This window comes from Trichoplusia ni, chromosome 2, assembly GCF_003590095.1.
Source record: "Trichoplusia ni isolate ovarian cell line Hi5 chromosome 2, tn1, whole genome shotgun sequence".
NCBI lineage: Eukaryota > Metazoa > Arthropoda > Insecta > Lepidoptera > Noctuidae > Trichoplusia > Trichoplusia ni.
Genome location: NC_039479.1, coordinates 14,020,822 through 14,037,599, shown reverse-complemented (window position 1 = coordinate 14,037,599; position 16,778 = coordinate 14,020,822). Strand labels below are relative to the sequence as shown.

Here is a 16,778-nt window from a genome sequence, read left to right as displayed (position 1 = left end):
AGAATCTCCCTTGTCATAAAGACATGTACCTCAATCTGCAAAAAAGTTAGTCGCATGTAACCTCGGAGGACGGACGGTTTGCGTCTGTCATATCTGTCAAATTTGTGTACAATACTCCCTCATTTTAGATTTTAAAAACAAGGTATTTGTAAAAAAATATGGCTTCTGTAATGGATGTAGATGAAGAAGAAGTCGAAATGGCTTCCTCCAGTAGTGGTAAAGGTGACAAAAAGAGATTTGAAGTTAAAAAGGTATATATTCATAAACGCATACTCATCGTAACAGTAGGCTATTCCTTTGTTGGTAAATTATTTATTATATTATTATATTTTCCTTCCAGTGGAATGCAGTCGCTTTATGGGCTTGGGGTATGTTTCAAATACATATTTTGAATCGATTCACTGTATCCTAAACCAAGTAATATGATGAATATTTTGTGTTGCAGATATTGTGGTCGATAACTGCGCGATTTGCCGAAACCATATTATGGATCTGTGCATAGAATGTCAAGCAAATCAGGCATCAGCTACGAGTGAGGAATGTACAGTGGCTTGGGGTGTGTGTAATGTAAGTATCTATTGTAACACTTGTTATGATACAAATTATAGTGTAATCATTGTTATCTGTAAAAAATAAACAAATTATGTATTATTTTCAGCATGCTTTCCACTTCCATTGTATCTCACGCTGGCTTAAAACTAGACAAGTCTGTCCTCTAGACAACAGAGAATGGGAATTCCAGAAGTAAGTTACCATTATTTCTCTTAGTCATCATTGTTTTACCTTAAATAACATACACTTGTGGCCTTAAATCTTGATTAGTTTAAAATGTGTTTGTGAAGGTGGTTAAAAAAAAAATATTGCAAACAAAGGATTTTGTCCTAGGGTTTAATTAACATGTTCCTTAGGATATCTTTAACAAGAAGCTGTTACACTATTGTATTGGCTTACTAAGTCAAAGTAGTCTTACAGAAATTGTTCCAATATCAGTATTACTAAACTTATTTCCTATTTCAGGTACGGACACTAGAGCGGGAAGTAAAACCTATCCCACACAAGAAGTCACTGCTTACCATATTGAGAATGGGCCATGCCAATGTCAATATTGCTATAAGTTGATAATAAACTAACTCAAAAGTACTAAATTTTTCGTTATTAATTTCGCGATTATTTTTGTAAATTGTGATGATGGAACTCTTGTAATGAAAATAAAAACCCAAAAAAATAGTAAACATCTACCTGTCTACCATGAAATGTTTATTTTTAAGGGAAAAAACTTACATATTTATTTTATGAGGATCTCCTGAGAAATTCTCCACACAAATGAAACAATATATTAGAAAGAAACTTGAGGCAATTTATTGTGATAATTTGAAATGAAAAATATTTGTTTGTCAACAATATGCAACTCGTTTTCGTCTAAATTACAGTTTTCTTACATACACTATTCCCATTAGGAATATCACAATAGCTAGTCGTAAAACTAGCAATTACAAATAACTGCATAAGTAGCCTATCTGGCCACATAGTATGTGCATAAATTTTTCTAATACAGCCAATACTTGTAAATTAAAATACAGAAATTATACTACAAATTTGTAAAAATGACCACTCTTAGAGGTAGGTACATAATTTATAATTATGGAGGATACAATTAAGTCACTCACTGTATACATAAGCTATAAATAAATTATATTACATAGCATTTGGACAAATCAGAATATGCTAAAACATACCAGACTAAAAACACCTCTTCTTTATGGAATAATAATGCAGAATGAAATAACTCATGTTTGCTATAAAATGCCCTCCATTCTCAAAGGTCTATTACTTCATAGCTAACAATTTTATTTATATTCAGTCTGTCACATCTTTTGAACAAATATAATGTCAAGATATCAATTTAATTGTAACAAACCATAACAAATACCATATAAAATATATGTATTCCATACTTTCGCTCAGGTTACTCAACTTATTCCAACTCAAGTACCATCCTCTTTAAGCTGTCGCAATTTTATTTTTACTCCAAATACGGCTTCAACATTTAAATAGTTAATTTTACTTTACTGTTATATACAAACTATGTCCCTACAACTGCTGAACTGCTTTATACAAGCGTAACACCTGTCGTCGATACATTTAATTACCGTAACTATATTAAAAATCAACATGAAACTGTACATATTAACAATATACAGTTTAATAGTGAAAAATTATTTATCAAAACCAATTAAGGATCAATTTCATTACTTCAGCACAATTTACTTATATCCTCATGCCAAATGTTAAATTTCATCAACTCTGGAACTCAATTTTTTCACATACAATCTTATGTTTCACTAACTTTGAGAATGATTGAATCCTGTCTCGAGACTTGTTCAATTGAAGATAATATCGCTACACATTAATTATTATTATTACTCTTTAAATAGAGAATTTATTTCACTATGCTCATTTTTAATCCATAACATATTTAATATACACATTTCAATAAGACATTGATACAAGAACAAATTATACAATGCAATGAGATCTAACTGCAGCAAGTCCACTAAGTCAACATTTAAATAAAAACGGTAAGAAAAACTTGTGTTCTCAATATTTAAGACTATATGCAGAACAATTTTCTTAACAAATGGCAGTTTAATACACCAGGACTCATTCCACCTTCTTCAAATAAGTCATATCTGCCTCTAAAACCAATAAAGATGTAGCTATATTAAACAAAGCCCAACATATTTGTACATAATTGCCTTGGATTAACATAGGTTTTAATAGATATCCATATCTAGATCAACTTATTTGACGACTGTGAAAACACCTGACACAAATGGGATTGAATGATAATTTGCACTAATAAAATCAGTAAAATCTTTCCAAATGTTCATTTTAATAAATATTTCATGGAATCATCAAATAAAATCTGATGCTTATCACACATTACTCAAATGTCAGAACTTCACGTCACCAAAATAAATACTAGATAAAATAATCCTAATCAGTGTCAATTAAACTAATAATTGAATAATAACGGTGGAAAAATAACCATAAGGTAGTTGCGGCTGTCAGTCTGCTGAAATAGCAGTTGGCAAATCAATAGTACGGCTCTCATTGCCGAATATTAATCTTAAGCGCTTCATGGGAGGCAGAGGACGGATTGGACTATGTTTGCGGTGACGCTCTTTAGATCGACGCCGTTTCTTAAGGCGTCGCGCTGTCTCGGGGTCAACGCCCTCTAGCCGTAATACTTCATACTCAGTCGCCTCTGTCGTCGTTCCACAGTCCATCACCTCTTCAACAACTGGACTTCTCTTCACCCGCAACGTAAGCTTCAAACCACGTCGTGGAGGGGTGCACGGGCATTCGCTACTTTTATTAGAGTTATCTGCCAACCAGGGAGGACCTGAGTCCGTCTCTTTCTTAGACTCTTCAGGCCGATTTGTTACATCTAATTTTGGATTCTTGTTCAATTTACTATCTTTAGATTCACTTGGATTAACATTTTCTCTAAAATCATATATCTCACTTTTCACACAAGCATTGTCACTTACACATTTATTATCAACCATTTGTTCTTCAACATTGGAATTACTAACAGAAGTCTCAATCTTTCCTTCAATGGGAATATTCAATTCTTCACTTGGCTGTAGAGATTCATTTGTATCACAATTATTCTCTGTTTTTTCTAATTTACCCTCTGCATTATCAGGAGAATCCATATTCTCTTTTTGACTATCATTCGATTGTTCAGTTTTTATATTACTTGCAATTAAAACATTTAACTCTGTTTCTGCTTTTGGTGTTGTTAAATTTCTATCCAATTTTGCTTCGCTACTTGCTTTTGATGTAGATTTTGGTTTAACACAGGTTGACTGTGTACAGGTATCAAGTAAGCGTTTGTGACTTCGTAACACTATGCCTGTATGAGAATCTCGACTACTGCGAGAACTGGTTGTGCTACAGCAACGGGATGGAGGAGCTCGTCTTTTAACTTCAGCAGATACAGGCAAACCATTACTTGCTTTGTTACTGTCTGTCCTTCGTCGTAGCCTATCACCTCTACTTGAAGCAGAGGACTCTCTACTGCCCTGTGCCTCTTTATTGCCTGGTCCATCAATAACATCTGCAATACAACCTTGAGCTATTAAAAGTTCTGCATCATACTTTGTTAAACCTTTTTGTTTCATTTCCTTCATGCTTAATGGTGAAACTATGTCAGAACTTTGCCTACTAGATATCTGAGGTTTTTCTGGATTTTTGCCATTAATATTCTTTTGTGTTTGTTTTGCTTTCTTTCTATTTATTCTATTATCAGTTTCTCTAAATCTGTATCTAGTTGCTTGCTCATCATTGTGTGCATTTTGTACAGAGAATGCACCTTTACCTCGTCTCTCACAAGTCTCACATTCACAATAACAATTACCATTTCCAAAAAAGTCTTCTCCATAAAAACATGTTATCTCTTCACCAACCTCAATATCTCTTAAAACACGAACAAAAGCCTTGCCACGGTCAGTTGCTTCAAAGGTACAAGTAGGCCTACAGTCATGATTGATGTATGCTGCAGGGCCCAACCACAATTGAGCACAGTTTTTTCTACAACTATACATTACAGAAAAATCATTTTTCCCAGGATGTAGCAATTGTTTTTCCTCCTCTTCTGTCATTTCAGCAATACAGCCCACCAAGAAATCAATACGTTCATGTTTGAAGAATTTTTTGGTTGTTGAAATTTTAGCTCCCACCCGTCCTTCCAAGGAATATCTATAGCAGGGCTCAATAACAAAGCCTGCTTTTTTATCAAAAACTCGTAAATAACGATAAATCTGAAATGAGACAGAATTAAACTTAAAGAATACAATCAGTCAATTTAGTTAATTAGCAATTCTCTAAAAGAGATGTAAGAAGTGGGTATAAAGTCAGCACAGTTTACCTTAGTAGCAAGTAAGCTACTAAGGTCAAAACAAATATTTTCTTGTGCTCATAAGTATTTAAATAGGATGTATATACCACATAATCATGAAATATGTAAATTAAGAATAACAATACTACTGTTTAGTAAATGAAATACATATTTAGAAAAAACCAAAAAGTTTTGAAGAGAGAATACTAACATGTTCTCTTAGCTTGCCCTGTTGATGTTTATTTTTGCTAAAATGTCTTGGCATCCATTCACCATTGGCTAGTCTTGTGTATGCCTTATTGTAATCCTGAGTCTGGATGAACTCTTTGATAATACTCTTCAGCTCCTCTTTATTTGTTTTTAATGGTCTATATCGAACATTCATCTTATGTGTAGTGATGTCAAGATAAGGGTCCACTATTAGTGCTGTAGCCAGATCATCGTACTCTGACAACTCACGGGGAGTCATTCCCATTGGTTGCATCTTGTGGAGCACTTGCCTCCCTGGGTATGTCGCTGATCCAACAACCATCCTGAATACCTGAATAACAAAGGACGCGAAAGCTGTAGTAACACATTATTTTTCCATGCCTATAAACACAGTTGGGATTGATTTTCTTTAATAAAAAATGACTGTTTATCGAATAGCAGCATTCTCATCAGCAGTAAAAAGTACAATACTATTACCCATACAATCTTTCAATTTCTAAAATATAAATGGACAAACATGGCGGCCGAACACGAAAACCAAAAACCGACACGTCAAATTACTGACACTGTTTTTTATTCTTTGGAACAGCTTAAATACAAAAAAAATGAATTAATAATATAGAATAACTATTCAGCTAATAATAACACTTACTTATATCATTGAATGTACGTAAAATTCATGATTATTTTTAATAACAACTTCACTATCTAGAAGCACTTTCAGACGCTAACCGCTAGGTTATTTACATATATTATACATAACTAAGTGTTAATTTCAAATTCTAATAAATTAATTCATAATTATTTAACATGAATCAAAACTGAAGCAAACTGATCATATTCAAATTAATCTCCAAGGAAAGCTGAAAAACAACCATGTTTTCGTGCACTCCATTCATTAGGTAGTGATGTACATTGTACTTTGTAGATAGTACATGAACCCACAAAATGATAATGATGAAATAAGAGCTATTTGATATTATTTAGGTTCAAATTTATATAGAAAATACCAAGCAGGGTAAATTAAATATACATTTTATAATTTGTAGGTCGAAAAATATTATCTAAAAAAATTCATTAATATATTTTTAAGTTAATTCAATACACAGAAAATATTATAAGCAAATTTTGTAATAAATTAATAATATTCAAATAAAATAAGTAAATAAAAAAGTAACACTATAATGATCATTACTTTTTGGAACGCATAAAACCGTAAAACGTTGTCACTTTGGACTCGAGAGAAGTTTACAATGATGTAACTGATGTAAGATGAAAAGAGTCTTCATTAAAATGTGAAATCATGTATGAAACACGGCTAACAGTTGATGAAATTAAAGTGATTGTTTAAACCGATTGCTTGTAGTAAAAAAAAATTGCCTTTTTGGGAAGGATTGGTAGGTCGTATAGATATTCCCAGCAAATTATTATCTTAACTCTTAAGTTAGTGAAACATAAGCAAATGCGTATTTTCTATATCTTTCCTTCTATATAAAAAATAACCAGAAGGTCATTTAAAAATGAATAACTTAAATATTATCCACTACATCAGAAAACAACGAGATATATTATCTAAACGATATTTATAAACGAGACTGGCAAAATTATAATTATTTATATAAAAAGCTTTACGAAGCATAAACCCATAAAACTAAATATTGAAGATATGGTTGGTTCCATTAAAGCACAATTTCGTAGAGGAACCATGAACATTTTTGAGTAACCGTGGTAAAAACAGATTTTTTATAACTTTAAGACTTTTTATATTGTTCAGTTACAGGCCTAGTATGATTTGAAAAGATCAATAATTTTGATCAGGTTGGACTTGCTCCAAATATCGGTTTTCCAAATTTAGTGATATTGTTCAATCCCTATAGACGTCAAAACGAGCGTAAGAGGTTGAAGTAACTGGAAGTTGGTAGCATTCATTGTTTTTTCAAGTTTTTGGATATCATTGGATTAAGGTGCGCGATAAATTAATCTGCTAGTGTATTTCTAATTAATCAGAACTTGTGTCTTATCAAATAAAACAAGGTATTGTATTAAGACATGAAATCGTTTTCAACACCTAGAACTTCATTTGAACCACTATTTTTAAAACTTATGTACATTGTAAAATGGCGTCCTATTTTTCGTTACTCGATCTTTATTCTCATTCAAGTTTATTAGAAATTTATTTTGTTTATTGTTCCAGATGCCTAACATTAAGCTCCAGTCTTCAGACAGTGAAATTTTTACTGTCGACGTTGAGATAGCAAAATGCTCGGTTACAATAAAGACAATGTTGGAAGACTTGGGAATGGAAGACGACGAAGAGGAGGTAGTACCACTGCCAAACGTAAATTCTGCTATACTAAAAAAAGTGATACAATGGGCAACCTATCACAAAGATGACCCTCCATTGCCAGAAGATGATGAGAATAAAGAGAAACGAACAGATGACATTTCTTCATGGGATGCAGATTTCTTGAAAGTTGATCAAGGCACTCTTTTTGAGCTTATACTAGCTGCCAACTACCTAGATATAAAAGGGTTACTGGATGTTACATGCAAAACAGTGGCCAATATGATCAAGGGTAAAACTCCTGAAGAAATACGCAAAACATTCAACATTAAAAATGATTTTACTGCTGCTGAAGAAGACCAAGTTCGTAAGGAGAATGAGTGGTGCGAGGAAAAGTAAATTGCAAGTCATTGTAACAACACTCTCTGTTTAGATTTAATATATCTAAAATATGTTGTAAGTTTCTAACAATGTATCTATAATTCAATTACCTGTCTATAATAGATCTGTAGTGATAAAATTACAGGACTTATAGATTATAGACTGAAGTCAAAAAGACATATAACCCACTATTTTATTTGAACTTCATTCATTCAACAATAAACTGAACATTTCAGGAATATACAAATTGATTTTAGAATAAATTCTCTGAACTCTCAGTATTAGTATTTTAATTATATTAAATTAAACTATTGATAACATTACTCTTTGAAATCCTCTTATTTATTTGCACATCCTTGTTACTTTTCAACATGTATATATGCTTGGAATGAATTAGTAAATCATTCTTGTAACAAATTATTTGTAATTTTTATTTTGTAAGCATAGTACTTTGAGAAGGGGTTTAATTTATTTTTCTTTGCCTTAGTGCATCAATGGTACTAATATCATTCATCAGTCAAACTAATGTGATTGTAATTGAATACTATTATTGATTTTTTTGTACTGATTCATACAAATACTAATTCTTATTCATCATAACCCTTGTAAACTAGCAGATTTGATAGTGTATTGGTGTGAACTTATCATAAACAAAACATCAACTTGGATAGGTCATTTCGCCTGTGTTTACAAACATGAATCATAAATAAAAAAATCAATGTTGTAAACCAACTATTCCTAGAGTTTCTTTTCGTAAATCCTTGTTAATGCTTAATTAGTATTAAATACCTAATCATTTGTAAAAAATGCCAGCAGATTTTTCAAATATCAGGAAAAGAAATAACATTATTTTTAATACTATAATCTCATCTAAAATATTCTTACTAAAATACATAAATATATTGAAATCTTTGAATTACGATAACAAGTTTAAAACTACAACTTTTATACTATGCTACGATATGTGTCTTCTATATTGTTATATGAATCTGAAATGAAATACGTGTCGATGCATCTCAGTATTGGGCTGTTAAATCTTCCGAGGTAAGATCCGCATGTCGCACCTCCAACTATAAGACCCATTATAAAACCAATAGCAACCAATAAAATTAAAAATAATCGAAGCTTATCTTGTGTTACACAAATCTCTTTACAAATGCAGAGGAAGTCGTATAAAGACCTGAAACAAATAGTTAAGAACTAAATTTAAGGGAACCCACAATCGCGATAAGAGAGCTAAAGATAAAAATAGAACAAGTCGCATCAATCTTAGAAGAACCACGTGTGCTTGTGGGTTGTCGGTCGCGTAGTCGATAATCGTTTTGTTTTCCAAACCGTAACATAGTTCTATCAGTGTTTCTAGCATACATAATTATTTTGGTTTTAATAATTCGAATGTGTCTCAATGCGTAACGTATTTTGTAACCGTTAATTATACATACCTAAATGCAACGTAGCAATGCCTCGGATTCAGCGGAATGATAGAGTGCTCGGTAATTTAAGTGGATGGCTTATAAAAAGCTGTTTAGACACAGTTGCAGAAGTCGCGGAATTAATTTTTGAATGCATCGAAAGCTCTCTAGTCACTAGAGAGCTTTCTACACACTAGAGTCTAGGTTAGGGTAAGCTTGTCAGGCCAGGGCAAGCAAGCTTGTAAAAAAACACTTCATTACACCACTGCCAAAAGAAGTGTAGTATTTACAGGGTGATTCATACAAATATCTATATTCCGCAATGACTTCGTTTCTTAACCTATTTTAATGAGAATACTTAAAAAGCTTCGAGAGATATCAGTTACGTTTGTTCATCCTTTCCTTTTTTTCTGTTATGACCTTACTTAACTATATACCTACTAATAATTCAGGCATAGCTCTACCAGAATCAAGTCCTATATACCGACCTGCAACATCTCGTATTATCACAAAGCAGTTTGTCAGTTTCATCCAGGAGTCTCTGAAGTTGCTGCTGCGCTAAAGTGATTACAGGGCATTTTTTGTGGAGGATATTTGCGATTTCACTTTCGGGATCTACATCGCAACTGCATCCGGGAGAATCGATGTTACTGTCCATTCTGCCATCACTGCGAATATCACTTCTTGGTGAAGCTTCAGCTCCGTCGTAATTATGGTCAAGAGGGCCGGCGTCGTCATGAGTCCCTCTTCTGTTCTTCTTGTATGTTTTTCTAGAATATCTATAAATATTTTGTACTTGATAATCATCTGATGACATTGGGGTATAAATACCTACTTTGTTCAAACTGATTGTGTACGTTACACAGATGTTATTCAAAAGTGAAGTTGTCATTACGCAAAGAGTTTTGCGGTATGTTAAAATAGTGTACAATAACTAACCTAGGTAGGGGTGTGATCTCCACAAGTTCAACAAAATAAATTGAGATACACACCCACCCACTCATTCAACGTTGTTGAGTTAAAGAGACTGTTATCAGACAAGTGTCTGAAGCACATGGAGGTCAATTGTCTATTTCAAGCTAACGAGAACGTTGTCGCTGGATAACAATAAATAACTTATCGGTTATTAACTCGATATAAAACTCAGAATGCACCAATGGGCGTTTAAGCTTATCGGTTAATATAGAAATTGTATCCTAAATAGATAATTACTTACGTAGGTATACCTGTCCATTCGGCATAATACAAGTGGAAAATTTAAAAGATCTTTTAATATTTCGATCAATTGCCGATATCGTTACCGATAGATTATTTTCAATAATCAACTGGTTCAATAAAACATTTTTGAAACAATGTAATCATAACATTTAATAATATTGTATATCTAAGGTACTTGTAACAAATTCGAGTCCACTTGACCCTGAGATATCGCCCAACTAATGTGCTCTATTTACAGACTGGTGGAGGGCCCAAGTACACCCTTATTCTAAAGGTTTATCAGGGTTGCATACTGCTAATAAATAATATTATTAAATAAACGCCTTTATACTAATTTTGTCACTGCAATGTTAAAAGAACCTTTTTTTTGCAGCAGCTGCGTAAGACCAAATATGTCTTAAAATATTGTTACTCATTACTCATTGTAGCAATTGTAAACAGTTTATTTCATCTGATTTAAATGCGGTAAAATACATATTAACCTACTCCGTTTCTTGAGGTCCTCAAAAAATGGTAAACAATGTCTTAATCAAGAATTTAAATCATAGCATCGTAAATAAACGACTAGTTTTGGTCTGTGGATATTTGATTTTGGTAAACATTATTGTTGTTTTACATTTGTTTACACCATGATTATTTACCTGTTTAGGTAAAAGAAATAGAGTACTTATTGGTAACACAATAAAAAGTCGATCTAAAGCTTTCTAGTCACTTCAAATGCAACATGGAATTATTATAGTTGATTTTGCACACCCCGTTCATAATGACATTCTCACTTCATTTTACTGACGTCGCTACTATATATACATTTTATTAAATGGGCGATATTCCTAAGTATACAACGCTGCTGTAAAAATGTTTAAATTTCTCTATCTATGCCTATTACATAAGCTTTCTTTAGTCTCCAAAGGACTGGTGCATCCATTTCTTCGAGTACTCGTAGACGACGAAGAGCGCGGCTGTCGCGGGGATGGTTCGCACCAGCGTTGGCTTCAGTCCGTTGTACAAAGCTAGAGCACCTGGAAACACGTAAAGCGAGCGTAAGATGTTGTAAAAGTGTTGAAACTTTGTTATAAAATAGGTACTTAATTATAAGCGCACATGCTCAACGCGCACGTGGAGACCAACGTAGGTTTACAATTGTTTGTTGATGAATAATACAAGCCGAGAAATGTTCCACTGCTAGGCACAGACCTCTTTCTGTATAGGGAATGTTTGAGCATTGATCGCCACGCTAGCTTAATGCGGGTTGGCGATTTCAGATTCTACTATCAATCTAGGTTCCATCACGAATTTTTCCTTCACCGCTCTATCAGTAGGTAATGTCTTAGAATAAGAATTAAGAAATTCGAAAAAGGCACATTGGTTCTTTGCCTGCGCTAGGATCGAACCTACTCTCGTGCGTAGAACCGAATGACATCGCGGCTGAATTATAGGAATTGCTGTGGCACTATAACACTAGGTAATACTTGCAGTCAAAAATAAGTATAACATAATGACTGGACATATCGCAAAAAAGTTGGTCGGCTGTATATGGAATTCCCTAACATAAAAAATAAGCTGTAAGTGTCTATTGTAGTAGGTAAGTTAGTAAGTAAGGTATTGCGTTAGATGTACGTAATTACTTAATTGCGTTATATTCATATTATGGCTGATGAAAAATGCTTCTTATTTTCAATGACGCGATATCGTCCAGCGATTAAAACTCCTTGTAAGACTCTTATCACTTCCTATGCCAGCGAGGTCAAACTTAACGACATGATGCTATAGTTGAAGAGTATTTCATTTATCTCAACACTGTGGGAATTATTGTCCAGTCATAGACTTAATGACCGGCTTGTAAAATGGCAGAAATTTTAAATACATATATATCTATCTATTTCTTTTTTTAGAATTTTACATTATTAGTCAATATAACCAAACATTTATACGGAAAATCAAGAGTAATCAGGGAAGGTAAATATTGTGGCATTTTTTTTTGTTATGAAATATAAGCAAATTAAAACCGTCATTAGTTTTCCCAAGCGATTGCATAAAACGGATCTTGTTCAAATAAATTTGTGGGTCTCCTGTGACGGTATCAACCTTTATCCCTTGCTAAAACACTGTTTAACTATTTGACCCTACTGAGATCTATCTTCTAGTCAATATACTTAAATAGATAGACAATTAGGTACCGTGCCTACAAATTTATTAAATAAGTGCAACATTCCGAGAATCAATTTTGTGAAACCTATTCAAAAATGGAACAATCAAACCCAGCGGCCACTGCGGTAAATATGCCTATAAGTTATTTTTAAACATAATAATTTTGATGTACGCAATTACGTACATGTGCTAAAAAAGTAAACATTTATTTAATACTTAGATATCGAAGACGCACAAATCTTTGTTAACAAAGAACAAACATTATGATAAGACATACCTTCTTTCTTGACAATATCATATCCAACTGTGAGGAACTTCTGACTTTTATTTGATATTTGTACTCTCGATTTTATCACATCGGTCGGGAATATTACGGTCCAGAGGACAAGGCCGCCGACCGCACCCGCTATCATTGTCCTAACGAAGCCTATGTCGTCTTTAGATTGTCCTGGTTTCTTCAATAATTCTCTAGTACCTGAAAATATTTTTTGGCAAGATTAGTACGCTCCATAAGAAGCACGTTACTTTGGGAGCTATGTGTGCTTGCGTACTATAAATAAGAAGGAATCAAAATCTCAAGTTTCAAAAATAATCGTACACAAGTTAGAAAACCCCTCAGACCTTCATATCCTCCAAAGAAGAAGAAGTATCCAGGCATCTCCCGCATGATAGTCGGGACAAGTCCTCGGAATAGTCCTTGAATGCCATATTGCCTAAATATTTGTTGAGTAAGCTGTAGAGGCGTCACCTTAACCTGCCAAGAAAACCCAATATAAACATAACTTGCAATAATATTGAATTAGTTTGAGGGTCGTAATACGAATGTATGGCACAAACAAGATAAAGAAGTAATTTACTCTTCTTGATAACATACATAAACACGAGATAAGTAAATAATCAAATTAAAATGACGTTCATTAACGAAACACGTCGCGAACGTGCGATTTTAATGAAGCTGTTGTTAATACTTATTGCAAAAAAAACAATTGCTGATAACTTTATTAAACATTACCTTTCTTTAACTCAGAACGATCAAAGCACAGATTTATTTATAGGGTCCACGTATAAGAATTTACTAGATGACTATGAAGGCTACAGTAAAATAAATGAAAAAAGAAATACTACCAATACGTTTGATTTGCGCAGTTTTTTGTGATTGAACTTTTGAGCATTGTTTTTTGAAGTCAATACCTGAATTGTAATTGCAATTATTTGATAAAAAATATGAATAATATAAAAAATATCACAAAAAAATATTTTTTATACATGTAATAAAACTTTTTACAACTATTAAAAAATAATTTGAGATTAACAAATTACTTAAAAATGGTTTAAGTTAAAGTCATTACTCATAATATGTTATCAATGGATGCTTGTTTCACTTTTCAGATATAACATTGAAAATACCCAAAATAATCAGCGTACAGCTGTTTGTGCACCTTGCACGTTCACTTCTCGCATTGCTTGTAGTTGACATTTGATCAGTTCTGTTGGGCACAGTGTGAATGACGAAAAGAATGCTGCTAGGAAACCCGCTGAAGCATTTCCAAGCGCTGATAACTGTTCTACTTTCTGAAACAAATAAATATCATAAACAAAATTATGAAATAATTACCCAAAAAAATAATTAAATTAACTACTACTTGTGGAAGCTTGCTATAGTCATTTAGTAATTTTAGTTGTATAACTATATGTATGTAGCAGTAATAAAATAAAATAAGAGCAAATAGATAGAATCTAAATGCTGACTTATTGTTCTTACCTCAACTCCTGTTATTCCACAGACAAATTTTTGACAGTATCCATAGGCAGCAAATAATACTGAGTTTTCAGCCACATTTGCCATTATTGCTGGAGTGGTACCTGCATATAGACCTCTAATAACACCATCATTCCTAAGAGTTTGTTTTAGGCAGTCATACATTCCCTTGTAGAGATGTGGAAACGTTTGCATTTTAACTTTGACTGTATCCAGAGGCTGTCCTACATAGACTACTGCTACTCCACCTAAAGGAAGAAAACAATATTTGTGATTCAAGTTTGAAAAAGTCACTTACATGAAAACAGTAAAAATTGTCGTAAAAACAGTTGAATTTAATTTTGCGTGCTGCCTACCTAAAGACCCTGCAGTAAAATCTATAAGTCCACTTTTCATACTGCTTGACGAACCCGATGAATGAGCCATGATTTAAGAAAACAATATAACCTGTAAAAATAATAAACACTTAACTACTTAATTAAAAATAGCAAATATAATGACGAAATATACATGCACAGTTAACACTTCAGAACAACGCCAGGTTCAGTTACAGACTAAGCATACTTTATATAAATGAATTCCAGATCACGTTAACAAAATAAACTGATAGTGATAACTGATAACAGCAACAACGTGCATAAAAAAACGACTCACAAAAAAGTATGTTTTAGTTACAAATCACTTTCATCGACTGACTTTTTAATTCATTAAAATCAAATTTCACAACATTTACAAATCCTCGTTTTTTCCGACGATGAAGAAATCACGTGCACACCCACTAGACGAGAATCTGTAACTAATTCAAATAATATGAAGATCAATCAAACAAATATGTCATTTCATAAATGACACTGACGTTGACAGAAATGAAGGTTAGCCAACCGTTAAACCAAATTCTTTTTATGATTCTGGAGCCCGTGATTTCGTCCGCGCAAAATCAAATTTCATTTAGGAATCAATTCATAACTAATTAATGTGCATTTAATATCATTTTTATTTTTGTTATGGTTCACTATTTTGGTTGTTCACATAAGTTATAGACTCATACAGTGGCGGGCTTTTTAAAGGACTATTTAAGACAAACATTTCGCACGCTTGAATAACTCGCAGATGATAGATTCTTTTTACTAACTTGCCACTTATGGTCTTATTTTGGTAGATTCATACTATTTCTTACGATACCATAATGAATATCAGTCTGTATTCTTATAATATAGCTTCATTATTATAAAGTGTCAATAAAGTCTATGTAGTTTTACGTAAAAGAGAAACTAGGTACTTATACATCCACCCATATTAATTAACTATAGGTACATACACCCTTTCGCGTTTATAAAATTAGTAGGATAGTAGCTCTTACCTGCATCTTTACTCATGTCATAGACAGCGTATTATTTCAGCATGTTACTTAACGTTTTGAAAATCTTCATTGAATAAAACTAGTAATCTAAAAACATCTATAAGTAGTTTTTAAATTACCTAAAAACAGATTTACAGGTTAGCGTTGTTTTAGAACAAAAATGTTTATTAAAAACTGCTCAAGCTATTAGTCAGCTTTAAAAGCCACTTTAAGACTCAATTAAAAAATATTGAATACTAGCTAGCTGTTGGCGGGAATACCTACTGGTAACTTTAAATGGATAATACACTACTGCAAAGTTTCCTTAAAACCTATGGAGTACTTTTTGCGTGAGCAATGAACATTCTACCATCCCCTCGAAGATTTGACTGACCCCGCTGTGCACATATTTCATGACTTTAAATAAACAATATTTAAACCAAAGTTCGAAGCCGTAGTTCATTCCAAAAGTTACATATAAACTTTTCCCCTGATTATACCCCCCTTACAACTTTTTGACCAGTTAAATAGTAGCCTTGGTTCTTTTCCAGGCTTTAGACTACCTGTGTACAAAATTTCATTACAATCGGTTCAGTAGTTTTGGTGAGAAAGCGAGACCAACAAAAAAATAGAAATACTTTGGCATTTATAATATTAGTATGAATTAATCTCAAATTGTTGAATTTCCCAAATAGTTACGATCTAATAGACACACTAGATGATGACCTCTAAGCCGCCTATAACAATTTCCAACCTAGATCTCTATCCTATCCTTTAGCCTTCTTACGAGAGGCCTACCTACACAATATTATTAAATAAATAAATAAGTCGAAAGCACGTTACACAGTATTCAGTATCCGTCCTCGAAAGGTGAATGAACTTACTTTCGCTGTTGAGTATCCGCGAGTTCGGTAAAAAAAGAGCTGGTTTATCACCATTCAGATTTTCAGAAATAGCTGCAAAACATTGGGTTTTCGTCAAAATATCCCCGTATATGTACAGAAAGACAGCGCGGCAGCGGAAGCGATTTCGATTAATATGTTAATTATATTATGTTCACTCTTAATTTTTATATTCACATTAGTTGTTACTGTCTCAATCACCTGTAGGTTGTGACACTA

At 33.0% G+C, this 16,778-nt stretch overlaps 5 protein-coding genes across 8 annotated transcripts; 2 read left to right on the top strand and 3 right to left on the bottom strand.

Annotated features, from left to right (window-relative positions):
* Window positions 1-65: 65 nt before the first annotated feature.
* Window positions 66-1,145, top strand: LOC113508302 (RING-box protein 1A). The gene is made up of 5 exons (XM_026891254.1): window positions 66-251; window positions 341-368; window positions 446-567; window positions 659-744; window positions 1,018-1,145. The coding sequence occupies exons 1-5, from the start codon at window positions 159-161 to the stop codon at window positions 1,028-1,030; spliced, it is 342 nt and encodes a 113-aa protein (XP_026747055.1). The 5' UTR covers window positions 66-158; the 3' UTR covers window positions 1,031-1,145.
* A 191-nt stretch (window positions 1,146-1,336) lies between these two features.
* Window positions 1,337-6,023, bottom strand: LOC113508300 (histone-lysine N-methyltransferase Suv4-20). Of its 3 annotated transcripts, none has more exons than XM_026891248.1 (3): window positions 5,769-6,023; window positions 5,118-5,447; window positions 3,069-4,829 (listed from the first exon to the last, which is right to left on the bottom strand). In XM_026891248.1, exons 2-3 carry the CDS (start codon window positions 5,436-5,438, stop codon window positions 3,069-3,071), a joined length of 2,082 nt encoding a protein of 693 aa, XP_026747049.1. In that variant the 5' UTR covers window positions 5,439-5,447; window positions 5,769-6,023. The 3 variants fall into 3 exon arrangements, with proteins under 3 accessions (XP_026747052.1, XP_026747049.1, XP_026747051.1); XM_026891250.1 differs by lacking the exon at window positions 5,769-6,023 and adding an exon at window positions 5,594-5,726; XM_026891251.1 differs by lacking the exon at window positions 5,769-6,023 and having other exon boundaries at window positions 1,337-4,829; window positions 5,118-5,438.
* Window positions 6,024-6,980: 957 nt separating this feature from the next.
* Window positions 6,981-8,516, top strand: LOC113508299 (S-phase kinase-associated protein 1). Of its 2 annotated transcripts, none has more exons than XM_026891247.1 (2): window positions 6,981-7,080; window positions 7,311-8,516. In XM_026891247.1, exon 2 carries the CDS (start codon window positions 7,311-7,313, stop codon window positions 7,797-7,799), a length of 489 nt encoding a protein of 162 aa, XP_026747048.1. In that variant the 5' UTR covers window positions 6,981-7,080; the 3' UTR covers window positions 7,800-8,516. The 2 variants fall into 2 exon arrangements, with proteins under 2 accessions (XP_026747048.1, XP_026747047.1); XM_026891246.1 differs by having other exon boundaries at window positions 7,004-7,150.
* Window positions 8,517-8,627: 111 nt separating this feature from the next.
* LOC113508298 lies at window positions 8,628-10,458 on the bottom strand. Its single transcript, XM_026891245.1, has 2 exons — window positions 9,682-10,458; window positions 8,628-8,961 (listed from the first exon to the last, which is right to left on the bottom strand). The coding sequence occupies exons 1-2, from the start codon at window positions 10,083-10,085 to the stop codon at window positions 8,727-8,729; spliced, it is 639 nt and encodes a 212-aa protein (XP_026747046.1). The 5' UTR covers window positions 10,086-10,458; the 3' UTR covers window positions 8,628-8,726.
* Window positions 10,459-10,542: 84 nt separating this feature from the next.
* LOC113508295 (mitochondrial ornithine transporter 1) lies at window positions 10,543-15,129 on the bottom strand. Its single transcript, XM_026891243.1, has 7 exons — window positions 14,973-15,129; window positions 14,675-14,765; window positions 14,322-14,566; window positions 13,985-14,131; window positions 13,181-13,313; window positions 12,837-13,034; window positions 10,543-11,430 (listed from the first exon to the last, which is right to left on the bottom strand). The coding sequence occupies exons 2-7, from the start codon at window positions 14,742-14,744 to the stop codon at window positions 11,309-11,311; spliced, it is 915 nt and encodes a 304-aa protein (XP_026747044.1). The 5' UTR covers window positions 14,745-14,765; window positions 14,973-15,129; the 3' UTR covers window positions 10,543-11,308.
* Window positions 15,130-16,778: the final 1,649 nt, after the last annotated feature.